Source organism: Corylus avellana, chromosome 7, assembly GCF_965113065.1.
Source record: "Corylus avellana chromosome 7, dhCorAvel1.hap1.2, whole genome shotgun sequence".
NCBI classification, from domain to species: Eukaryota; Viridiplantae; Streptophyta; class Magnoliopsida; order Fagales; family Betulaceae; genus Corylus; species Corylus avellana.
The window spans coordinates 25,367,193-25,393,029 of NC_142496.1; the positions used below are offsets into that span (position 1 = coordinate 25,367,193).

The 25,837-nt window shown below is 36.1% G+C and overlaps 3 protein-coding genes across 5 annotated transcripts; 2 read left to right on the top strand and 1 right to left on the bottom strand.

Annotated features, from left to right (window-relative positions):
- Positions 1-1,938: 1,938 nt before the first annotated feature.
- LOC132184409 (ubiquitin interaction motif-containing protein) lies at positions 1,939-15,733 on the top strand. Its single transcript, XM_059598034.2, has 7 exons — positions 1,939-2,801; positions 4,835-4,913; positions 9,251-9,402; positions 12,617-12,740; positions 12,902-13,087; positions 14,204-14,275; positions 14,409-15,733. Exons 1-7 carry the CDS (start codon positions 2,401-2,403, stop codon positions 15,231-15,233), a joined length of 1,839 nt encoding a protein of 612 aa, XP_059454017.2. The 5' UTR covers positions 1,939-2,400; the 3' UTR covers positions 15,234-15,733.
- A 1,236-nt stretch (positions 15,734-16,969) lies between these two features.
- On the top strand, positions 16,970-19,855 carry LOC132184281 (Ubiquitin carboxyl-terminal hydrolase family protein). Of its 3 annotated transcripts, XM_059597853.2 has the most exons (4): positions 16,970-17,280; positions 17,656-17,810; positions 17,920-18,016; positions 18,139-19,596. In XM_059597853.2, exons 3-4 carry the CDS (start codon positions 17,991-17,993, stop codon positions 19,352-19,354), a joined length of 1,242 nt encoding a protein of 413 aa, XP_059453836.1. In that variant the 5' UTR covers positions 16,970-17,280; positions 17,656-17,810; positions 17,920-17,990; the 3' UTR covers positions 19,355-19,596. The 3 variants fall into 3 exon arrangements, with proteins under 3 accessions (XP_059453836.1, XP_059453834.1, XP_059453835.1); XM_059597851.2 differs by lacking the exons at positions 16,970-17,280; positions 17,656-17,810 and adding an exon at positions 19,630-19,855 and having other exon boundaries at positions 17,933-19,366; XM_059597852.2 differs by lacking the exons at positions 16,970-17,280; positions 17,656-17,810 and adding an exon at positions 19,639-19,855 and having other exon boundaries at positions 17,933-19,366.
- A 1,148-nt stretch (positions 19,856-21,003) lies between these two features.
- On the bottom strand, positions 21,004-21,915 carry LOC132184951 (vacuolar iron transporter homolog 2-like). Its single transcript, XM_059598747.2, has one exon. It carries the CDS (start codon positions 21,727-21,729, stop codon positions 21,058-21,060), a length of 672 nt encoding a protein of 223 aa, XP_059454730.1. The 5' UTR covers positions 21,730-21,915; the 3' UTR covers positions 21,004-21,057.
- Positions 21,916-25,837: the final 3,922 nt, after the last annotated feature.

Sequence of the window (25,837 nt, forward strand, 5' to 3'; positions counted from 1 at the left end):
GGATTAAAAATGTGGTTTGTGCATCTAGCATTACTTTATAAATACCACACTACTATTCCATTATGTTCACATGACACTACCAATTCACCCTTAAATCAACCATTGCTAGAAGAAAAAGAAAAAAGGATCAATGGTGGACTAGTAATGTTATGTCAGTATAGTGGAATAATGATGTGGTAGTGAAAATTAGCTCTTAGATTAGCACTTATATAAAAAAATAATAGCTGACTTTTTATTACCACGTCATTCAAGTTGTCTATACTTTTGCTCATTAGATTTAGTAGTAGGTTCATTTGATTTTCATTGTCATATAATTCAAGTTGTGTGACAAGAGTATAACAATTTATTAAAGAGTAATGCTATATCGGGATCCCCAACAATAGCTAGGGAATTGTCCTTCAATTTTATTTTATTTTTTAAATCTTGACCATTGATTCTCATCCAATAGTTTAGAATCTGCCACGTGTTCACTAATTAAAAAATATATATATTTTACTATTTATTTTATTTAAAAAAATGATAAAATAAATATATATATATATATATATATATAGGGTGACCGGCCACCCCATTTGACCATAAGCCACCCCACGTGAAACATGGGGGTGGCTTTCCCCAAGGGCCGGTTGGGGGTGGCCGAAGCCACCCCATGGCCCTAGCGGGTGGTTCGGCCACCCCTAGAGCCAAATAAAAAAATTTCAACTTTTGGAAGAACACGCTAAAAGCCACCCTCAAGGATTGGTTGGGGGTGGCCAAAGTCACTCCATGACCTTAGGGGAGTGGTTCGGCCACCCCTAGGGCTAAACCAAAAAATTTTAACTTTTGAAAGAACACGCTATACCTAGGGCTGGGTATCAGTCGGTTAAGACCGGTTAATGGACTTATCGGTCGGTTAACCGATAAGTTATCGGTTAACCAAATCTTAACCGATTACCGACCGATAAGAAGTCTTAACCGAAAATTATCGGTCAAATCGGTAATCGGTTAACCGGTCGGTTAATCGGTCGGTTAAACCGGTTTGGGCTTTTGTGGGCTTTTTATTGGGCTTTTTTACTGATTGCTCATTGGGCCAAAAATTAATTTGAGAATTGCTAGATTGAGTTTTGTGGGCTTTTTATTAGGCTTTTTTTTTTAGTTTATATTAATATAATAAACTCTTTCTCTTACTGGGAGCATCATCTGAGATTGCTCAATGAGCAGAAATGCAAAATCGTTTCTACTGTTCTAGCTTCTGGAAGCCCATTTCGTTCCAATGAACAAAATATGTCAACAAAAAAATCAAGCTTTATCTGATTCAAAATAGCAAAATTGAAATTCTTCATTGGAAGGAAATTCGACGTCGTTTTGGTTTTAACTTTTAATAATAAATATAAAATTTTAAAAAATTAAAAATTAAAATAACTTATCGGTCATATCGGTTAACCGATAAAAAAATTTTAACCGACCGATAAGCTTATCGGTATAAAATTTTTAACCGATTACCGACCGATAACTATCGGTTACGGTTAATATCGGTTCGGTTAAAGTCGTAATCGGTCGGTAATCGGTTAATCTGCCTACCCTAGCTATACCAACGTCGGAAAGATAAATAATAATGAGATGTCCTATAACACCAACTTTGGAAAGATAAATAATAATGAGATGCCCTATAACATTAATTGTTTTTGTTTTTAATAAAGGCTAATTTTTAGAAACTGAAATTTTTGGGACTCGCATCGCAACTCGATCGCATTGATACCCGCCAATAAACCATCGACAACTGTCCTTCAAAAGACGAACTCTATCAAGCACAATCCAAGAATTTCACCCCAACTACCCCTATCAAGCCACGCTTTCCTCCAACTTCTGCTTTCACTGCCAAAGGATTCTTCTTTCTGACCGAACATAATAAAACGCTTTCCTCTACGTAAAAGGAAAGTATCACCTCGTGTTAGTACACCCACTAAATCCAAACCCTCTTAACTTCCCAAACTACCCTGACCTTTTCGCCAAACCTACTGAACCCCACTTCAACAACTAAACCAACTGTGGGGGCACAACAGTCATTCCATCACCAATCCCTCTACAAAAGCATCGCGCGTATCCAAAACGACACCGTTCACGTCCACAACGGGCACCCGAGCCCCCTGTAACTTGTTCCCTCCTCATTTGCTTTCCATCCTTAACCCTCCTTGGGGTTTATAATTCCAATCCCATTTCGTTCCTCTTCTTCTCCTTCTTCTTCTTCTCTTCTTATTTATTCTGTTACTTGATACAATTCGTTCGGTACTTGTTGATCTGCGATTCAATAATGGAATTCTTTACCGAATTGTTTTGAATTGTCGAAATCGGAGCCCTAATTCATACAATTCATCCGGTTCGCGTTGATTGCTTGGTTTCGGATCTGCGAGGAGCGTTTCAATGGCGGATCAGGAAGAGGAGGACCTCCGGATGGCCCTGAGGATGAGTATGCAGCACTCTCCGCCTGAGCCCAAGCGAAGCAAGCCGAGGGATGCTCCGGCGGGAACTCAGTCGGGCTCGCCGCAGGAGTCGCCGGAGTCAAAGAGCCGACGGCTTCAGCGGGAGCTTATGGCTGCCGCCGCCGAGAAGCGAATGCTGGCCTCAAGGACCACAACGGCCTTAGCGGGCTCGGGTTCCGGTTCCGCATCGAAGGTTGTGAATAAAGCGGTGGAATTGGGGGCGGAGGGTTTGGGTTCGGGAAAGGAGTTATCGGAGGAGGAAGCGCAACAGTTGTTTTCGATGGTGTTTGGGAGTGAGGTTTCCAAGGACATTCTTGCACAATGGACTAATCAGGGAATAAGGTAATGCTTGATTTACGAGCATGATTTTCAATGTGTGAAGTTTTTATCTCTTTGATGCAAGCTTGTAAAATCTGTGATCATTTCGTTGCTCGACATTTCTAATTGGATGAGATGTGGAATTTGAGAAAATTGCTTAGTGCTGTCGAGTATTATAGGTGTCTGGGAGTTGGAATGTAATTTGAATATACTACATTACTAATTAATATAACGTGGTTTATAAAGCTCGTCTGAAATTCGGTTGTTTTGGGTGTTATTACACGGCAAAATTTGGGTTTGCATTATCTTCACCTCCACAATCCATCCGAATGGAATACAAAGCATTGATAAAAGAAGATACATAATCCACCTCCTAATTATGCACCATTCTGATAAAATTTATGTCCCAATGCACCTCATCATTGTGAGCAAACATGTGGTCAGCCACTAGAGGATCCCTATCCCTCACAATGGAAAATAACTCCAGAAAGGTTTCCTTTAGAGAATGATCCCCATACCATATGTCATGTCAAAACTTGGTTCAAGAGTCATCACCCACCTCAACACTAACAAACTAGAGAAGGCATCCCAACCCCTCCTAATATGTTTCCAAAGATTCACCCCATATGGCCCAGTGACAACATTAATGCACCAACCACCCACCAAACTACCATTTTTTTATCCACTATTTGTCGCCAAAAAGCCTCTCTTTTCACAGCATACCTCCACAACTACTTTTCCAAAAGAGCCTGATTGAAAGTAAGCAAATTCCTAATCCTCAAACCTCCAAGATGAGGAGTACAAATCTTCTTCCAATTAACAAGATGGAATTTAGCGTTGTTATCCAAATCACCCCACAATAAATCCCTGAGCAATTTTTCTGTCTGATTAGCAACACTAACATGGATAGGGAAGAGAGAAAGGAAATAGATAAGAGTTTGGAAAGTGTGCTCTTAATCAACGTTAATTGACCACCTTTAGGTAAGTAGAACCTTTTCCACTCAGCTAATCTTCTCTCCATGTTCTTAATAATTGAACACCATATAAATTTAGCCTCAAATGGAGCACCCAAAGGGCGGCCCTAATATTTAATGGGCAACGACGAAGCTCTACAACCCAAAATACGAGTCAGATGATTCACATTGAGCACATTATCAACAGGAACCAATTCATATGTAGCCAAAAATCTTCAACTCTGAAGCAACTTCAAAACATAGAACACACATTAGATAACATCAAATAACGAAGAACACACATCAGATTTTTTTTTTTTCAAAAAAAAAAAATGGCGAAAAGGGGGTACCATTAATCAGAATAGAGAACCGAACAATGGATAAGCAGTGCACAATCTAATTCCACCACTTCTCTTGAAGCTGCATGTCCGTAACATGTGTAACAAAAAATCCTAGCTAACGTGGTCAGAAGCCTTGTCTAAGTCCAATTTACATAATACTCCCGACTAGCCAGACTTGAGACGATTATCTATACATTCATTGGCAATGAGAACGGAATGTGAGATCTGACGACCTCTAATAAAAGCATTATGAGTCTTAGAAAAGATATTCTCCAAAACAGTTTTCAATCGATTCGCCAAGACCGTCACAACAATTTTAAAGACACCACTCACCAAACTGATAAAGTGAATTGAAGATAACATTTAACCTAAGCATATGTCTAATTGCTTAATTTTTATATTAGTTGGTTTCAATTTCAGCATCGGCTCTATATTTTGGTAAGCTGATGATGAAACGAATTATTTGTCTCTGTGTGCCTAAAATCTGCTACTTTATGTATTTTCCAGTTCCAGCCCCTAAACTTTCCATTATCAAGCTAGTACTTGTCTAGCAAATTACTTTAATAGGCTTGTTTTCCTTTAATGAGAATCTATACATACTTCATCTTTATAGGTTTGTTTTTGAGATCTTTAATATCTTTAAGAGTCTTCATTTTTTTCTTCCAAGATCAGTTCCGCTGGTTTCTATTTCCTTGTAATAATTAAACAATAAAGATATTTTCTTGCTCTTTATTAGCTGATATCACAAAAAACTCTTGTGTAGGTTTAGTCCTGATCCAGACACATCTATGGGCCTAGTGCAGCATGAAGGTGGGCCCTGCGGCGTCTTAGCAGCCATACAAGTAATGCCCTGATTACTCAACATAGTGTTTATGTTCTGTACCTATTGCTTTCAAGATACTTTGTTGTGTGTTATATCACGTATGCTCTAAGTAATGATTTCTTGTTTCAGATAGGTTAATTTTATTTTTTTTGATAGGTTTAGGATAACTAGTACCAGATAGGTTAATTTTATGATACAATAAATACTACAATATGATCAGTTTGCAACTTCTTTTGATGGCAAAGTTTAAATCTGTTACTATGGGTTAAATTGAGTTGCAGAATTAGATGAATACGTGGAATATTTTGGTTGTTCAGATCAACTGAAAAAAACTGCTGTAGATGCACGCTGTTTTAAGATTTATTCAACTAATTAGTTTGTGGAACTTTATGAGAGCTTTAAAGTGTGAAGTGCAATTGCAGAAGACATGTGTGAGGTCCTGTGGATAATAAGTATGGGAGTTTGGTGGTGGATGGTGTACTAAGGGGGTCACTGGAGCTTATGGGATGAGTCTTTGGAAACACATTACAAGGGGGTGAGATGTTTTCTCTAGTTTTACTAGTTTGGAGGTGGGGTGATGGCTCTCGTACCAGGTTCTGGGATGGCGTATGGTATGGAGACCGTCCTTTAAAGAAATATTTTCCAGAGTTATTTTGTCTTGTAACGAATAGGGATGCTATGGTGGTTGACCTTAGGAGTGTTAGCATTGATACGGTTCATTTGGACATTAACTTCATTAGGTTTGTGCATGATTGGGAGATGGGCTCTGCCTCCTCTTTCTTCAATGTTTTGTATTCCACTATGGTGGGTCAGGAAGGCGATGATAGACTATGTTGGACGCCCTCAAAAAGAAGATCCTTTGGGGTCAAATCCTTTTACAAGTTTCTTCTTCCTAATGTTGACTCCTCATTTCCTTGGAAGACATTTGGAGGATTAAGGGTCTTTGGCTTTCTTCACTTGGATAGCTTCCCTATCACTTTGGATAATATTCACAAGGGTCACATCGTAGTGATAGATTGATGTTGTATGTATAAAAAGAGTGGGGAAACTCCATATCATCTTTTTCTTCATTGCGATGTTGCGAGGGAGCTGTGGATTATGGTATTTCAGGTGTTTGGGGTAGAGTGGGTTATGCCTATACAGGTGGTGGATTTTTGGCATGTTGGAAAAGAAGGGTTGTTTGGAATGATATCAACATTGTTTGGAATGCAAATTATGCAATTCCTGCCTTTCTAATGTGGTGCATTTGGAGAGAAAGGGACGCTCGAAGCTTCAATCGTGAGAAAGCAAGCTTGGATCTACGGACTTGTTTTCTTAAATTCCTATTTGAGTGGATCTCTGTTACCGCCTTTCTCCATGTCTCTAGCTATTCAGATTTTTGTTCTCTTTTTTCTCGTTCTTGATTTGCATGGTGTTTTCTCTCATATACTTTCTAGGTATTTAGGTTGCGCCCCTTGTGATCTTAATAAATTTCCTTTTACTCATTAAAAAACAAAAGAAGAAAGAGGAAGACGTGTGAAAGCCTTGGAAGTTGGATGTATTCAATTTTAATAGTTGTCTTTTTCCTCCTGCTGATTCCATTCATAGCTCATTTTATGAAAAATCACACAGAACTTATCAAATGATAGAGATCCTTTTTAACAAGTTTTTGCTACTATTCTTCTTTTCCTTACAAGTTACAGGGCCAGTTTAACTGTATAACATATTGTTCTGGAAGTTTGATTGAAATTTACTACACTGGTTCTTCTGTTTATTGCTTTAAGTGGGCTGGGCAGACCCTTTTAACCAGACAAACAAGCCATGAGCAGTTTAAAAACTTGATGATTCCAATTGTTTGCCCCTCACTCTTGTGAGGTCCTTTTTAGATGCATCTAGAAGTTCAGTTAGTAATGAGTGTTTTTCCCACCTAAACTAAGGACTTGCTGACCTAGTCCCTTTCAAAGACAAGGCCTTCCTTAGAGTACTTTCAGCATTATAATATATATTTTTTCTAGATTAAACTAAAGACTTATGCTTCTGTTCGTTCTTGATTTCAGATGAGGAGAGAGGGTACCTCCTAAGGTAGAGAGGATACCTTCTAAGGTGGAGGCAAGGGAGGTTGGGGAAATTTTGATTAGTGCTCTAGTTGGAATTATCAAAAATAAGTAAGGAACGGATTAATATAATGGATATTATTAATTTTTTTCCCTTTACTTTTAAGCCTCAAGGGAGAACAAACAAATCTAACAATTAAGGAATCTCATGAAAGTATCATGAGTAGTCTAAAAATATAAGTGAAAGATATGGGAGATTAGTCGAAGTTTTTTTTGGACTCAAGGTTTTTAACGCATTTGGAATTTTGCTTGCCTCAGTGATAAACTATAAAGGAAGGTTTACAATGTATCTGTTTGATGACTCAAGGAGTGGCATATTGTGGACTAATGAAAGATGCATGTAATATTTGCTATTCTATGTATTTATTTAATGGTAAGCTATACATGCATCTAGTGAACCTTGAGCTAAAACTCGTTGGTTGTGTGCTCCTAGTAAGATTATCTTTATTCTTTTTGACTTTGGTTCTCAATATTGATTCACTCTACTATAACTAATGTTTAGGAAAACAATATGAGAGGAATTACCCGTCTGTCCCCAATAGAGTATTGGGCTTCCCTTTTTGTCTGTCCCAAATTGGTTTCAGATTAATGAAGCCTAACCCTGCAGCATGAACCTGTCTTTAAGATCCTACCCTGTCCCATGTATCTAACCATTATGACAATATTTGTTTTATAACATTTACAAAGAAAGGGAAAGGAATGGGATTTATGGTGTTTATGGAAGGAAAATGAATTACAGAAGTTTGAGAACCGGGAGAAGATGTTGGAGGAGATTAAATCCTTATTTTTCAAAACTTTGTATCTGTAGGTAGCTGCTTATGTGGCTCCTTTGGCGATTAGTTATAGTGTTTTCTCCTTATTCTTTTTGCTACTTCTAGTTAGGTGTTTCCTTTTGTATGCTTCCTGTGTACTTAAGGGTGTTGTACACTTTTAATGATATTTACTGATAAAAAAAATGTACAAATAAAAGAAATTGAGTCTGTCATATCAGAGAAACCAATAACTATGGCCTATTTGTATATTAAAAATTTAATGACAATATTTGCCATCAAGCTTTCGATTCTCTTAAGACAATCTGTCATTATTTTATTCATTGGTAACTTTGTATGTGATATCACCAATATTTGTTGTTAACTGATACATTTAGATGTGTATGCTCATCAAGTATTGTCCCAGTTGTAGATTTCAAATGACTAATACACTTGGTCATGACCTGAGCGAGGCCAGGCAGCATGTGTAACAGAGTGGCATGATCCTGGTCTGGTCTGGTTTAGCCTGTTCTCTCGTCTGAAGTTAATGGCCTCAGCCTGGACTATACAAGAGTTTGTGGGGGCATATAACAGGCCACTGAAATGTGAAGATTTAAATATTATCAAGTGATTAAAAATTATGTTTAAGCTATCTTAATTTAGTTATAAAAGTTGTTAAGTTACACAATATTAAAATGGATATGATTTTCAGATATATTGAAGTTGTGAAATGTTATATCAGCTAGGCAACATGGTCTTAAATTTCTACGGTCTAGACCTTTTTGAATATCACATGGTCCTAAAAACCTTGCCAACATTTTATTCTGTTCCTTCCCAAAGAGTCTTTCAGCTGAACTTTAGCGATTAGAAAGTCTCAACTACATGTGATAAGTTGGTAAAAAAGTTGTTATATCACATACAGACTATGTTTTTCTAACCATCTGTTAGGTCAATCTGAATTAGTTAATTGAGTGTTGGAAACTTAAACATAAGGTGGATGGGTTGAGGATAAGGCCGTCCAATTTTGTCATTTAGCTAATTGCCCTTTTATAGTCTCATGTCAATTAACAAGTTGTTAAGTAAGTTTTAAGTTCTTTTCCTGGGGGATTTTTTAGGTTCATATATGCGTGAAGTCTTTACAGTGGAAAATTCATTTATTCTTTGCTGTCCTTTCTTTTTAATGTACATGTTGCATGTGAAGGGTAAATCTTGTGGTTTTGTTACGCAATTTAACATGGTAATCTATTATCATGGAATAACTTTTAATGCATGATAAGTTTGTTGATGCGATGCATATATCAAATATGTCACTAACTGAGTTTATTCCTTAATGTTTATGTGTTTGTGTGATTTAGATTTCTTCCTGATTGTGTTGTATTTTGTTTTTCTTTTTTTATAAGGATTGTGTTGTATTTTAGTTTTTTTTCTTGGCGCTCTACTAATTTTTACTATTTGTCAGAAAATGTCGTTTCTGTACTTATATGGGTTGCAATACTTTCTGTTGGGTTTTGCAGGCATTTGTTCTCAAATACATTCTTTTCTTTTCGGATGAATTAGGTAAAGTTGCACCAGGCATAGCACAGAATTTGGGTTCAAGGAGATTGTCTAACAGTCCATGTTTTGCATCAAATAATTTTGCTTCTCTTACTGAAGATGAAAAAGCAAGGTGATTAATTCTTGAATGGTAAAGTGTACACATCATGTCTTAGTCTAGGTACAGACACTGTGTTAAACTATACATTGGTAGTTCAATTGCTTCATAATTCATGCAAGAAGGACCTTAGACCCTTAGAAAAGTTAGAATGCTTAAATTCATTTTGTATCATTCGTGTCTTTGGTGCAGGGTTCAATTGCATGTTGATTGTGAGTGTGCATGCTATTTGAGCTCTCTCATATTCATAATTAAATCACATGGTCCTTTTTGTCTAGGCTATAAATTGACTTTCCCACAATCTTCATTCAATTTTCATTCAATTGAATCTCTTAGATATATGCTTTCTCTGTTTTACATGTTTGTTTGTGATTTATGAGATTTTTTTATTTCATTTATCTTTTGTGATGCTTTTGAGATAATGATATTAAGAAATCATGGTATTCTATGATTCTTACGGAACTTATTCTGTTTGAAAGTTCTTGTCTGCTGGACACTTGAGGATATATACCGGTGCTCACCTCTGTCCAACAGTCATTTTGAGACTTAGAAAAGAATTCACCTTACATTCACCAAGAAAATGTATGGCGTTGCAATTTTCTTGTTCCATTTTCTGTCGAGAAACTTATACGTAGCAATTAATTATTAGGAAATCGGGTCTGGACCCTTTTGTGCTTTTTTGTATTTTGACTTTAAATCCCTTGGAAGAGTATTTTGGCGGAATAAGGTTCACTCTCATCAATTGCTTTAGGGAAGATCCTTACTATGGATAATCTAGGAGGCAGCATATCATAGTGGTAGATTGGTGTTGCATGTGCCAAAAGAGTGGGAATCTGTTGACCACCTTTTACTCCACGGTGAGATTGCTAGTTCTTTATGGAGTACTATTTTAAGTCTTTTTTTGTTTAGACTGGGTCATGCCTAGACGAGTGGTAGACCACTTTGCCTGTTGGAGAGGGTAGTTTGATGCAACAATGTGGAAGATGGTTCTGCCTTCTTTTAATGTGGTGTATCTGGAGAGAGAAAAATGATTGAAGTTTTGAACACACAAGAAGATAATGGTGGATTTAAAAGCCTTTTTCTTCAATACCCTTTACCAATGGACAATTGCCCATGATTGTTTTCATATTTCTAGCTTTCATGATTTTCTTGATCTTTGTTGTGTTTTTGGTTAGGTATTTCTCTTGTCTACTTCATGTATACTTGGGTTGCACTCTTGCCCTTTTTAATGAATTTCGATTACTTATATAAAAAAAAGAAGCAATTTTGACTTTAATACCCTACTTTGTAATTTGATAGATTTGAGTCCTAAATTTTGATCCATTCTAAATTCGAGATCTTTGTCAAACATCCTGTCTAATATATAATAGAAATGACTATGAAAATCCAATTATGCTTCTCACATAATATATATATAAAAAGAAAAGGGGGGGGGGGGGGGGTGCCGAGGTTCACCTACCCCAGCCATGACGGTGTTTGTGGGTGGTTGGGTCGTCTCACAAGGCCCACCCAATCAGATGAGTGGCTCATGGTCAACCTAAACAAAGGGGTGGCTCGTGGCTACCCCCTAATAGAGGAACGGCTTGCGCCCTTTTTTTGGTTTTTTTTTGGTTTTTTTAATTAAAAAAAAAAAAAAAACAAAATTTTATCTAGAGAGGCATTGCTGTTTTTTTTACAATCTTGTCTGTTATCTATTTAATGAAAAGGTTGATGGAGGTTTCGAATTTAGAATTAGCCTAAACTCATATCTCAAATATATCAAATTAAAAACTGGGGTTTTAATTTTTAAATTCAAAATGGACAAAAGCACAACAAGGTCTTTGACTTAATTTCCCTTTATTATGTTATTGTACTATTAATGGATCTTTTGCATGCAGAGAGAACACTCGAAACAAAGATAGATTGATATGTTTAATATTTCAACTGTGGGCATGCCTGATACTTTGTGTTAATGTTGGGACCTGAAACCTCTAGGTTGTTTCCCCTTCCCCTTCTAAAAGTCATCGATGATATTTAGTTTTAGGGGGTTCTAAATGTCTTATAAGTTTTGCACTTTTTGCTTCCCTTCTTTAAATTGCTTGATAATATAAATTTGGAATCTTTGGCTTTTTCTTCAATTTGTTTCTTGCTTTCTTCTTTGATGCAGTAAGGAGAAATTAGATCAAAAGTAGATCTGAAATAAGCCAGCCAATGATGCCATCTTTCAAGAAAACTGATGCTTACAAAGGTTTTAAGAAGAAATTCCAGCACAAGACTATAGTAAAGAGAAGAAGATAAGATTGAAGTTGGAACAATAAAAGATCAATTTCTAGGCTCCAAAGAATCCAAGAATTCATATCTGAAATTTCATAAATTAGAGAAGAAAAGGCTGTCTACAATTATTCAAAAGAGGCTATTTATAATAGCCTTTAGTAACCCTAGAATCCTAGCCCTTCATCTTTTATAGATTAAATAAATCTTAACCATTCAACTAAATTAAAAGCCACATGCTAGTCACATGCCTTTTTTAAAATACTAAAAACACAATAATATAGAGCATTACATAATAATAAAAGTTTGGTCTTGAAATATCTGATGGACTGGATAAATAGACTAGGTGGGTTTCTTTGCTTTGGGCTTAGATGCCCCTGTATCATTCTTTAACATCTTGGAAATTGTTTTGGCTGAATGGTTGTTGATGTTCGTTCTAAGATTCTAAAATCTTCTCTACATTACATTTTTATATGCAACCTCCTGTTTATAGAATATGTTTTTATTTTTCATTTTTGCATGTGATCTTTGTAGCATAATGTAAACCTTGGTTTCAGTCGAACCTCCTATTACATGAATTACTGAAGTGTTTGAAGCTACAGATAAAATTGAGGTTCAATGATAGATTATACATCTATCTTCAATGTTTTTGTAATTTGTAGGTTTACTCCACATTGATAAAACATATTTGAATATTCTCAAGTAAACAAAGGTTAGCCTGACGTTGTGGCTTGTAATCTTTCCATGCCCTCGGTTAATTAACTCTTTATTATTGTGAATTGGGGACAATATCCATTATTTATTACTTTGATCCCGTGGTACTATCTGGAAAGTAATGTTGTTTTGTGTTGGGAGACTTTGATGGTTGTCTTAATGTTGTTTCATGTTGTACAATTTCATGTTTATTTCATTACTGATTAGTTTATTAATGTTATTCATGGAACATAGTTTTTGAAATCTATGTTTAATTTTTTAACAGAGCCCTGGTTAGAAGTATGGGTGAGATATTGTTTTTATGCGGAGATAATAAAAGGATTGTGGTTGCAACTTTGAGTGTCATCAGCCACAATGTTGAGGGGTATGAAGACAGTTTGAAGGAAGAGGTAACTTGAATTTGTGCTGTTACTGATTCCAGTCGTGCAACATTTAGTTGGACACTGGGTTGAATTCAATGTCCAACCTTGTCATTGCTTTCTCTTTGCTGTAGAACTTTTTTCGCATTTTTTTTTTTTTTTTTTAATCTGTATATTGGCTTATTTCACAGGTCATGGCAAAAGCACTTGAAGGTCTGTCGATTGAATCAGCCTCTGATTTGCAGAAAATTCTAAGAGTTGACACATACACATTGCAAGCAAGTGCATTTCAGAGGCTTGAAGAAATGATTCCTGTTTTCCGAAGTCGTATGGGCGCGATGCTATTTCTTATTTCTGCCTTACTTTCTCGAGGACTGGTATGCTTGTCTGCCTGGAGCTTTTCTTTTAAAGTGAAAATCTACTGATGTGTCATGTCTACACCAATTATATTTAATGTTTACTGATGTGTCATGTCTGTTATTGTGCCATGTCCACACCAATAATATTTCAAAATGTGTCCTCTAAAAAAAATAAAAAAATAAAATTATGGACACGAAAACAAAATATATATATATAAGGGGTGGTCGAACCACCCTCAAGCTTTTGAGGGTGGTTCAGGGCCACCCCCAATTTCGGCCAAAGGGGTTGGTTCAACCATCCCATTTGGCCAATGTGGTATGACAACACCCCCCCCCCCCCCCCCCCAACTTATGCCTCTTTTTTTTTTCTTTTCTTTTTTTTAATTTTTTAATTTTTTAAATTTTCTATTATATTGGAGACATGCCGCAATATTATTGGTGCTAACATGGCAGATTGACGGATTCCATCGAAGTTTCAAATGGAAGACGCGTCTAGTGATCTATTTGTGTTTTTTGCTCACTTAGGGAGTTTTTAGTCTCTTTTTGTACTCCCAGGAAGCTAGTTGCAACTCAGTAAAATCACATGTACTGATTTTGCATTTTTCCCTAACAAATAATCAACAGATTCACTGTCCTTGCACATGTGGTTTGAGTGTAATCTTGGACAATTTGGTATCATTTTAGACAATGAAAACTTCATAAAGTTTCCACATATGCTTACGCATATATGTCTTACATACAAAGAGATATGTTTGAAAAGTAATGGAGTTTAGGCAGTTTTAAACAAATAGCAATACTTAACAAAAGAGAATGCCTATTATGTGACAATTATGTGTGTGATTAATATTCACTTTTAATGCTTGCCCCTTGTTTGCTTATAAAAACAATGTGTGTGTATTGATATCTGTTTTTAGGAATGGAGTCTAGACAACTTGAAACTTTTTATATGATCTAGCAGCAGAACACATAATTTTGTATTCTTGCCACTGTGATTGTGCATACCATTTCTAAGACTTTCAGTAAGTTAATGTTTAACAATACCATATCGTCAATTGAATGCACTTGCTGCTATTATTCTTCAGTTCTCTGCTTGGGATCCTTGTTACTAATGTATAAAAAATTCTTCTCTTTTAGGACTCTGTTCAAGCTGACAGGGATGATCCCAGCCTTCCTCTAGTCACTGCTCCATTTGGGCATGCCTCCCAGGTATAAACCCATGTTGATTTTTATTGGATTTGGTGTTTCAGCAATTGACACATTGGATGCTTTCCCTTACAAATTTTGCATCATGATTGGACCCCACATAATATTTACCCTTCTCTGGAATGTTATGGAACAGGAAATCGTAAACCTACTGCTCTGCGGGCAGGCTGTCCCTAATGTGTTTGATGGGAGGATGGATTTGGGTGGTGGCATGTTTCTAAAGGGGATATCCAGAAATGTGGAAGTTGGATTTCTCACTCTGCTAGAATCCCTCAATTTCTGTAAGGTTGGCCAGTATCTGAAATGCCCTAAATGGCCAATATGGGTTGTTGGGAGTGAGTCCCATTATACAGTACTGTTTGCTCTTGATACCACTGTTCAGGATGAGAATGAGCTGGAAGAGAGGGAATCGCAGATCCGGAAAGCTTTTGATGCTCAAGATCAGAGTGGAGGTGGTGGCTTCATTAGTGTGGAAGGCTTCCATCAAGTTCTCAGGGAAACTAGTGTCAAACTCCCCCCAGAGAAGGTTGATCACCTTTGCAACACAGGTTTTATTGTGTGGAGTGAGTTCTGGCAGGTTATTATGGATTTGGACAAGAACTTGGGAGGTCTGAAGGATTCATCTGGATTGATGGGTAAGAAGGTGTTTGATCTTTACCATTTTAATGGGATTGCAAAATCAGATTTGAATGGCAGCCAAGTAACATCTGGAGGTGAGACTCCTGTTCAGAGACCAAGGCTTACAAAATTGAGGGTTTCAGTACCACCAAGGTGGACACCTGAGGAATTCATGGCTGATGTAGCAGTGTCTTCTGCTTCAGGCGGAAATGGATCTAGTGGGAAAGACACTGAAGTGGCTAAACCAGAGCCTTCTCAGCATGCACCTTTGGTGGACTGCATAAGAACGCGCTGGCCCCGTGCTGTTTGCAATTGGATGGGGGATCCCCCTAGTATTGTCTGAGCGGTTTATTAATTCTGTCATAGAATCCTTAGTTGTGGTAATCATAGAGAGCTTAAATTTAAAAGCAAGCACAGATAAAGGGGGGAAGAGATTTTCTTGTTTGGTTTGGTTGCATTTGGAGGCACATGAACAGGGGTCCATTGACTGGTTTTGTCAGAGTGAAATATGTGCATAACCATTGTACTTTGTACTGCTGTATCTTCGACACACAATTGATTTTGATGTTAACTGCCGAATGGAAGGAACTTTGTGATATTTATGTCATTCAAGTTGTAAAATTCATTCGTGTTTACCTTTATTGTTGATTAGAGGGGCTTTTTAGTTCTTGAGAGGTCATTAATAAACATGAAATTTGTTGTTGCTGTCGAAATTGTTGTAATATTATAGTATGGCCTTTTTTTGCCTTTTGAGGCTTGAATCCACAATCTTTCCTATCCTGTTGTATGAGTAGGGACGTTTCTGAGATGTTAACCTATATAGTATACAGCTTTTCTTTCTTCCGTGTATTTTTTTTTATATAGTTGTTTCTTGTCTTTTGTTTTTAGTCTGTTTTGTTTTAAATTGCTCAAAGTGTTGCAGTTTAGATCTCTGTGTTTTACTGCGTCCTCGTCATTGTCATTTGTCGTCATTACTTAGTTGTTGTTGATGGTGTTTTGATTCTAACAATTTTACACATTGTTGAACCTAATGACTAGTATATATTCGATTTGAATAAGCTTGGATAACATTTAGTCCCATACAATTTGAGTAATGTTACAAGTCCTTCTTGTGTTGTTCTTGAGTCCCTCCAAGAATAATATGACTATTAAAATTACCATTGAGTTTGTGATTGATTATTATTGGATTTTGATTAAATTGTGATTTTAATAGCCACATCATTTTTGGAGGATATCTCTCTTGAGTCCCTCCAAGAATAATGTGGCTATTAAAATTACTATTGGGCTTGTGATTGATTATTTTTGGATTTCGATAAAATTGTGATTTTAATAGTCACATTATTTTTGGAGGGACACAAGAGAGACTTTTAGAATTACTCCTACAATTTTGATTCAATTATGCTTGTGTGCAGTCAAAACTTGCTACTTTCTTGAGATGTTGAACAAGCAAAAGCATAATTAAAGGATACAATCATACCCCTTGTCGTCCTTTTCTCCCAGTTCAATTAGAAAAAATGATAATAATTATAATAATAAAAAAAAGGATACAATCATACTACAACTAGCTCTTTAGAAACAAACTCGAAATAGAATGACGAGATAAATAAGCTATACAAGGATTGTCCTGCAGCCAAAATTCGAATTGGGATGGACTCTGAACCTGCTCCAAGTGTTAGAGCATGATGTTTGAGACAGAAAATGGTGGAAATTTTGGGTCTCGTTATCTTCCACAAAAGTAAATAAATAGGAGCTAGCTCATCTCATTATCATAAATGGTGATCATTAAGCGGTTTCAAGGTAATCTTCGAATAGTTTGATAAGAAATAGGGTGAATATTCGACTTTTGCAATGAAAATCCTTAAACTTAATTAGTATTAGCCACTTTAAAATTCACTATTGTCCTATGACTTAATCAAAATTGAGAGAGTACATGCAATTCCTATCGGTTATCGTCTACGTATATAAGTATTTAAAATATTTTATAGGTGATGAGGAAGATATGAAAAGATCAAACAACAACTATCCCTTCCACATATTCTAGCTCCGTGGATGTGAGTTGAGTTCACTAAAATAACCCAAGAGAGATGTGAGTCCCTGTTAGACCGATTTATATAAATTAACTACAAACGAATTTGTTGTATCCTATTTTTAATTATCGTCAATATACTCCTTACGTTTCAAGAGCGAGTAAAAATTAATAATTTTTTGAGCTTATTTTTTACTTCCCGCTACACTACCGTTCTCTTCCATGCTACAATCCCGCAAGCCATTTCTTTCCCCTCCCCATATCTTTGCTGCGCGGGCAAAAGCGAGGACGACACAAGCTCAGCCAGGCCGAGAGAGAGAGAACCAGACCGGACTGCTTCTTCTTCGCACAGCCAGGCTCTACTGTGAGTTTGTTCTATTTCTTTCTGTATGATTTTGGTATACCCAATTGATTTATAGTTAGTAAAGTTGTTGTTTTGGGGTTTTTTTTGTGATTTGACCGATTGGGTTGAGGTGGATTTTGGTTCCTCCTCAACGTATGGGTATTAGTTTCCTTTTGAGATTTTGGTTTGATTGGTTGGTTAATGAATCTTGGTTTGAATGGGTGCTTAATCATGGTATGTTGTCTTTGATTTTGATTCCGAATTTAGGGTTTGATTTGTGGGGTAGATGGCCGATTGGTTTGGTAATTTGATATCAAACGAGACCCCTTGTGACTTTTTTTAAAGGTTAAATTTGCACAGGGCAATAATTTTTCACCTATCATTTTGTATTTATAGGGATCCCATTTTCCGTCCAACCACTATACTGTCTTGATGAGCAAGCGGAAACAACCATATTCGCCAAGCAAGTGCTTGAGAATCAATATCAGTGGGTTGGATCTTCATGGGAAAAGGCTTTGTGAAGTTGAAAAAATCTTAAAGAGGTTAAAAAGGTATACTCCTGTCTAAACCCTTTGGCTCTATGGCTCTGTGTTTTTCAGTACTGCCTAATTATAACTTAGATTGAAACTGCTCTCTCATTTCTGCCCCATTCGTTTTCAGAACTCAATAGAGTTGGATTCGCTTTCAAAGTCACAGCCTCACAGTAACGAAATGAATTGAGCATAAAACCCATGACTCTGGTTCCTCGGGAATTATTGTAATATGTTTAATTATTACTTATTGCTTTTTGGTTTTCATTTTCATTCTCTGTGAAGAGGTATGTGTAAAGAATTGCAAAATGGTGATTAAGATGCTTTTGCAAAATATTTATTACTGTAGTCCTCGACTCTATACTTCGCCACCCCGTCAGCAATTTATTCGAAATTTTTCACTCTGGTCAATGAAGAAGGAATCGGATCTCGAATCGGCTCTATCTAGAAATCGTAGATGGATAGTCAATAATCAGATCAAGTTCATAATTCTTCGATACCCAGGCCAGGTAGTGCCAGTGAAATTCCTCCAGAAGAAATTCAAGACCCTGGATCTCCAAGGCAAAGCTCTCAATTGGCTCAAAAAATACCCATGCTGCTTTGAGGTTTATTTGGAAGATGACAAGTACTACTGCCGGCTGACGAAACGGATGATGTTTTTGGTAGAAGAGGAAGAAGCTATCAAAGATATGCAGGAACCAGTATTTGTTGAGAGATTGGCAAAGTTGCTTATGATGAGCTTGAATCATAGACTCAATGTTGTTAAACTTAATGAAATAAAGAGGAATTTCGGCTTTCCAGATGACTATCTAATTAGAATTGTGCCGAAGTATTCGGATTTGTTTCGGGTTGTTAATTATAGTGGGAGACGGAGTTCAATGGAGATTGAACTGGTGTCATGGAAACCTGATTTAGCAGTTACCAAGATTGAAGCCTCTGCTCAGAAGGAGGGTTCTCAGCCATGTTTTTCATGTTCATTACCCTCAACTTGGGTGAAGTCATGGGAAAGATTTCACAAATTTAATGCAGCTCCTTATATTTCGCCATACCTGGACCCCAGAGGTTTAGCAGAGGGATCAGAGGAGCTGGAGAAGAGGAATGTGGGCTTGCTGCACGAGTTCTTGTCATTGACGCTGTGGAAGAAAGCCTCAATTTTGAAGCTAGGCCATTTTAGGAGAGAGTTTGGCTTGCCAGAGAAATTGAACGCTTTGCTGCTCAAGCACCCTGGCATATTTTATGTTTCAAATAAGTATCAGATCTATACAGTACTTCTTAGAGAGGGATATAATGGGTCAGAACTGATTGATAAAGATCCTCTAGTTGTTGTGAAAGAAAAATTTGGGGAACTAATGCAGGAGGGACTTCATGAATATAATCGGAGGCACCATTTGGTGAATTTAGAGAAGAAAAAGAAGGACATGGTTTTGGCTAGATTAGATAAAAGCAAGGACAGAAGCTCTGAAATTCCCGATAATGATGATCAGGCAGATAAGTTGGGTGGCCTGTTTGACCCGGAAGAAAGAAAACGGTTTTATAAAATTCTCTTTGATGATACTGCTCCATGAAATTCAACTCAGGTATGTAATATGTTCTGGGGTTTAAGGTATCAACTTTTGTGTATGTATTTATTCTCAGTTTTGGAAGTTGATGTTTCTCAATGACTTGCCTGTCACCAATTTCTTTGTCATTACCAGTTAGGAATAATTCAATTGTTTTTTTTTATTTTTTTATTTATTTTTATTTTTTATAAATAATTTCTGTAAGGTATCAAGGAATATTTATATTGGACTTTATAATAGTTCTTGTTCCTCTCAACAGTAATGTCATATGAATTTTAAAGACTTGCCAGGTACCCAACGACTATCATGTTGGTTGTGAAAGGGTTAGGAAGGCATATGAATGAATGTTAAAGACTTGATCCAGGTACTTAAGGAGACATGATGAAGCCCTAAGACACCGATAAACGGCCGGAATGGTGGTTTGTTTTCCATTGAGTCTTTTATTTTTTTACTAATGTTACTCTTTACACTCATTTGTTAACGATTGACATAGCATGTTTTAAGTGACTTCTTATGTCAGTTATTTAAAAAAAAAAAAAGGGGGGGGGGGGGGGGGTTGGGGTTAATAAAAGCTTTTTTTAAAACAAAAATATAGAAAGTATCTCATTTAGAAGTACGTTTGAAAACGAGAAAAAATTCATATTTTCAAGTTACACATTTAAAAAAAAATGCATGATTTTTAACTACCGTTGATTATTTAAGAATTCAAAATTAATTAACATGCCCTATGCATGCCATCATCAAGTTATTTCCGAGAAAGAACAAGTTATTAACTTAACATCATTAAATTATATAAGATTAATTATTTTGGTATTCAATTTCTCAACTTAGACATAACAAGAGCAAGAAAAGAAGAAAATGAAAACAAAATAAAAGTATGAAGGAGACTGACAGGGAATTTGAACATCTTTTCGGGCCTTAATAATACTTTATATTAATTTTTATTTATTTATTTTTTAAAGAAAATGACGAAACAGCCTCTACCCCATGTATATCTTTAATCACATAAATTAAAGTCAATGAAGGAAACCGGCATATTTTTGTCTTCTTTTCTACTTTAAAGGGTAAAAGCTGTACATTTTATGAAAATTGACTACTAAAAGAAGCCAACCTCTACTTTAACGTTCTTTGTGGAATCCTCAAGGGTAAAACATGAACAGTAGTTCATTTAGAAATTGATGATGTAGGGTTTAGATGTTGTAATTAATATTGATTATAAGACTAATTCTAATTAAGTCTTCCCTCATGATTTGACTTGGATATTCATGAACACTTCTTTCTCGGTTCCCAAACAATAAGAAAAATGCTAAGTTTATAAACAAATTTTACAAAAAATCTGTTACAACATGATGTGGCACAATATGATTAAATTTCTCAAAAGTTAAATTTATCTCATTTTCAATCATGTTGTGTTATACCATGTTGTAAAAACTTGTTTGTAAAATCTTGTTCGTAAACCCAGCATTCCTTCGGATTATTTGTTTTTTCTTCATGGGGGTAGATTTTTTTATTTTATTTTAATTTTTTTTACAGAGAGAGAGAGAGAGAGAGATGCAATAAGGAAAAGAAAACTATCACACTTCTTATTCCATCCAATATTACAAAGATGAAGAAAAAGAAGAAAAAAGAAAAAAAGAAAAAGGAAAAGATGTCCATCCAATATTACAATATCTCACGTCATGCACATAACCAAAGTTTTATTGATCATATTACAGGGCGCTTGAGCCGATCAATTTGGTTAACCCAAAGGTTATTCCCATGGCAATCAATCCTCCAACAAAAACCCTGGCGGCAGACTTCACCAGTGGCGCCTTCCCCAAGAAAGCCCCCAGCCACCCGAAAACCAACAAAGCCAAGCTCACCGTCCCCACAATCATCCCCACCCGCAGCCTATACTCCTTTATAAACGAAGCCGCCAGCAACGGAACAATTGCACCCATGGAAAACGCAAGAGCTGATGCCGCAGCAGCCTGCAAAGGGTTCGGCAAACTCTCTTTGTCTACGTCCCGATCATCATCTTCTTCTTCTTCCTCTGCCCCCCTTTGCTTGTCTCTTTTCATCTGCGCCACCTCTATGTCCAGCTGCGAGTAAACCGACACAAACTCTCCGATGGCCATGCTGCATGCCCCAGCAACAAGACCCGCAAACCCAGTGAGTATCATCGCCTTTATGTCTTGTTTCACTGCTCCGACACCCATCATTAACGATGCTGTCGACACCAACCCGTCGTTGGCTCCCAATACGGCGGCACGTAGCCATTGGGATCTTTTGGAGTAGTCGAATTCCTTGGCTGCTTCGAGCTCCAGAGTCGACTGTTGCTCGAGGTCGGTGGAGGGAAAAGTGACTTTGCCATTACTCAGGGATGTTTGGTTGGCTGCCATTGCAGAGAATGAATGAAAGGGAAAAACTAATAATATTTAATTAGCTGCTGAGAAAGGAGGAGATATTGGACAAGTGTGGAGAACACACGCCCTGGAGATGGGTATTTATGCTTGGCGTTCTCTAACCATGGTGGAGGAGATGTGGGGTATATGCCCACTAGTGGAGAAAATATATCATCAGCACTACTTCTTAACAAAAAAAAAAAAAATTAAAAAAAAAAAAAAATCAAAGAAAACTATGGCATTAATGGCTGCCTCATTAGGTGTTTGAAAGTCCAAATTCTTAGTACGATATCTTTGATGTGAAAATTTGGCCTTTTTCTCATTATTTACTCACAATATTCTTAATTCCCCAATAGGAATTTCAGATAAAAAAGGAAAGAAAAGAAGCAATATTCATCATGGATGCATGGGATAAGCTCTATCTGTTGCATCCTGCAAAAGCATTACATGTTTATGAGATTTAAAAGAGAAGGTGATCATATATAATATGCATATGTATATATATATATCTCTCTGTAAAACCCAACTAAAAGTTACCCGCCACTAATTAAAGGGAAAAACTCGATCTTTTTCTTCAGAACAAGATGAATAACTTAATTGTAATAAAGATACGTACCCACTATATATCCAGACCGGCCACTCGGAAAATCAAACTTTCACAGGCAAGAGATTTTGTACTAAAAGGAAGGATATATGAAGAAACAATAATATTTATGAGAAATTTTACAGATGAAAAGAATTCCCAGCACGGAAATAGAATTCTTAGGTGTAAATTAATATTGCAATATATATATATATACTAGTAGTACTTTTTCTCTTATGAAAAATAGAGAAAACACCGACAGTTAATTTTTATCCCAAAAGAGAGATAGAGTGAAAAGGAGATGGAGGAGATGATAACACTTTATGGCGGTTATACCGGTCTACTTGTTCATGACTAAAGCATGAGTACCATCAACATGACTCAAAATAATAAAGCAAAACATAAAGGGGAGGGAGAGAATCCTCTTATCCACGTTGCTCACATGGAAAACAAAAACGGACGAATTTTTCAGCCTGCTGTACGTTGGAGTTCTTCCGTTACACTATTTCAACTAGTTAAACGACTGCTTTTTGCATGACACAGCTGGTCCTAGGCTGCTAGCTGATAGAGAAAATATATATATATATATATTAAATTTAATTATTTAATTAAGAATCGGAGGAATTTCCTCCAACCTAATCTATAATAATGACGTGTCCTTTGAGCATGCGAAAATCACATGTTTTCTTAATACATAGTATAGACAAAATTGAAAGAAATTTGTCTATGTTTTAAATATAATACTCATGTTTTATTAAAAAAAAAAAGAGTATCGATCTCACATGTTATTAAAAAATCATGTGTTAATTTATCACATGTTATTATTATAGATTAGGTTGAAGGAAGTTTCTCCAACCCAATTTGAAGGAAAACTCTTTCATATGAGGAATATTAATTCGACATTTTGCTGACTATAATGGCAATTAAGTTGTGAAAATTACTACAAGAGATTCAATCAAATCTCTCTTAAATTCTTTGTTTCAATAACATTTGTCCTACAAATTAATATTATTCAAAATGTTATTAAGTGCATAGTTAAATTCAGATTGGAGGGGCAGGCTACCTAACAAGCCCAAGTAGCAAAACTATATTAGCATATGATCAATTAGGGTGGGACAAGCACATCGGTGCAGCCTACCTTTTAATTAACTCCACAATTGAAAATGGGGCAAACTTTCTTCTTTGAATTGTTTAAACCAATATTCAAGTCAATGATGAACTTGGCATAGGCTTTCTCAAATGAGTAATTCTAAAAATCATATTTTTATCTTACAATTATCCTACCTTACTGACGTGATAGTGTTAATCAGTCATTGGATTTTTTCTTTTTTTCTTTTTTCTTTTTTTTTAAATAATGACCAATTGGTATTACCATGTCAACAAGCTGGTAGGATAATGGTGGAATCAAAATGTGGTTTTTAGCATTAATCTTCTCTAGTACACAAATTTACATGCCTAGACCGCACCAAACCTAATCCAAGCCCATGACCAATTGCTTATATATAACTCACCCAAGTGGTGCTAGCTAGTTAGTGATTAAAGCATAATAATTAAACTATTGCGTGCCCAACTAATCGATCTTATAGTAGTAGGGTAATTCGAGGAGTTTTGGGTGTCTTTATGTTATGGTAGTTTGAAGAACCCTAAACATTTCAATATGATTAATTAAAGCATAATAATCAACTTTATAGTAGTAGGGTAATTCGAGAAATTTTGAGCATCCTTATGCATGTTAGGGTAGTTTGACAAACCCTAAACATCTCAACAAACAATATTTGTGTGTGGGGCATCACACATGGATAAGCGGCTAAGCAATTGAGGGAATGTTTTCTTAAAAAACAAGCTACAACATCAAGGAGGTATCTTCTTCTTCTTGATAATCGAGCTAGTTTTCATTTTCTCCAAAAAAAAATTTATACTCTATTAACGTACATAAGCTTTGGAGCTATCCCCGCCGGCACACCTAGCAAACTCTTTTGCTAATTTCTCCTTCCCTTTTTCATGCATTCTGAGCTGGTAGCCCGCCACACGTACGGTTAATTGTGTTAGCAAACATCATGTCTTTTAGAAATATCCAATTGAGTAATTATAAAGTTCTCAGCTATGTTATTGGAAATTTGGAGGGGCCGGCTACCTTACAAGCCCAACCAAAACTATACATATAGCATATGAATTAGGGTGCGGTGCAGACTACTTTAACTCCACAATGAATTGCCAAATGGGACAAGCTTTCTTCTTTGAAATGTTCGATTTTTGGGATTTTTTTGAAATTAATGAACTTGGCACATGCTTTCTCAAATGTGTAGTGATGTTAGAAACTATATTTTTATCTCATTATATTATCGATCTTATCTTGTTGATGATGTGGTAGTGTCAACTAATTATTGATTTTTTTTTTTTTTTTTTTTTAAAAAAAACAAGATCTAATTGATATTGTCATGTTAGAAGAGTGGGATAATGGTGAAAATATGTTTTTAAAATTAATCTTTCTAATACACGAATTTATGCCCAAGACCAGGTGCTTATAACTCACCCTATAGCAGTGATAGTTAGCTATTAAAGCATAATAATTAAACTAGTGTGTGCCCACCTAATAATTCTAATAGTAATAGGGTGACTCAAGGAAGTTTAGGCCTCCTTATGTTAGGGTACTTCGAAGAATCCCAAACATCCCAAAAAGCAATATTGGTTTTTTTTTTTTAAATAAACTCCTCATATTTATTCTTCTATAAGGTAGGGGAACATTTTTGTTAGGAGATAAAGAGATTATAGAGTTTTTACCAAAGAGTACATTAATATACATATTTGAATGCAACTCTAACCCAAAAGTCTAAGCTAATGAGTTAAGGTCTACTTAGCTAGCTATATTAAGCATTATTTTCTTTTATATTTTCTCAATGTGAAATATAACACTTACAAGTGCACTCACAACAATTTTCTATAAAAACAAGCTACAACAATATCACATAAGGAGTGGTATCTTGATCTTCTTCTTGATAATTAATCGAGCTTGTTTCCATTTTCTCTATTTTTTGATACTCGATCTATTAACTTGAGCGTTAGAACTATCCTCTTACCAGTACACCTAGCAAGCTCTCTTGCTAATTCCCCATTCCCTTTTTGCATGCATTATGAACCGGTAGTCTGGCATGCAGTTAACTGTGTCTGTGTTAACAAATATCCTTCTCTCTCTTTTAGACCTATCGAAGTCAGTAACTGGAAAGTTTTCAGGTATGTATAAAACAACTTGAAAAAGTGGTAACATTTTAAAGTTTCATATAAAGTAAGTCTTTAAGAGTGATACGTAATACGTTGAATGCTAGCTCCAATTATTTCATATTATCAAACATGATCACTAGTTATCCTCTTAAGCAGACAATGTTAACTTTTTTGGGACCACATTTTCATCATGCCACGAGCTTCCTAGGTTGATTTGCTTGCCTAAAAAAAGCTCCAATATGGATTGCTGAAGAGGAGGGCACTAAGTGGGTGAGAAAGCATTCATCCAAAATAAAAAGTAGA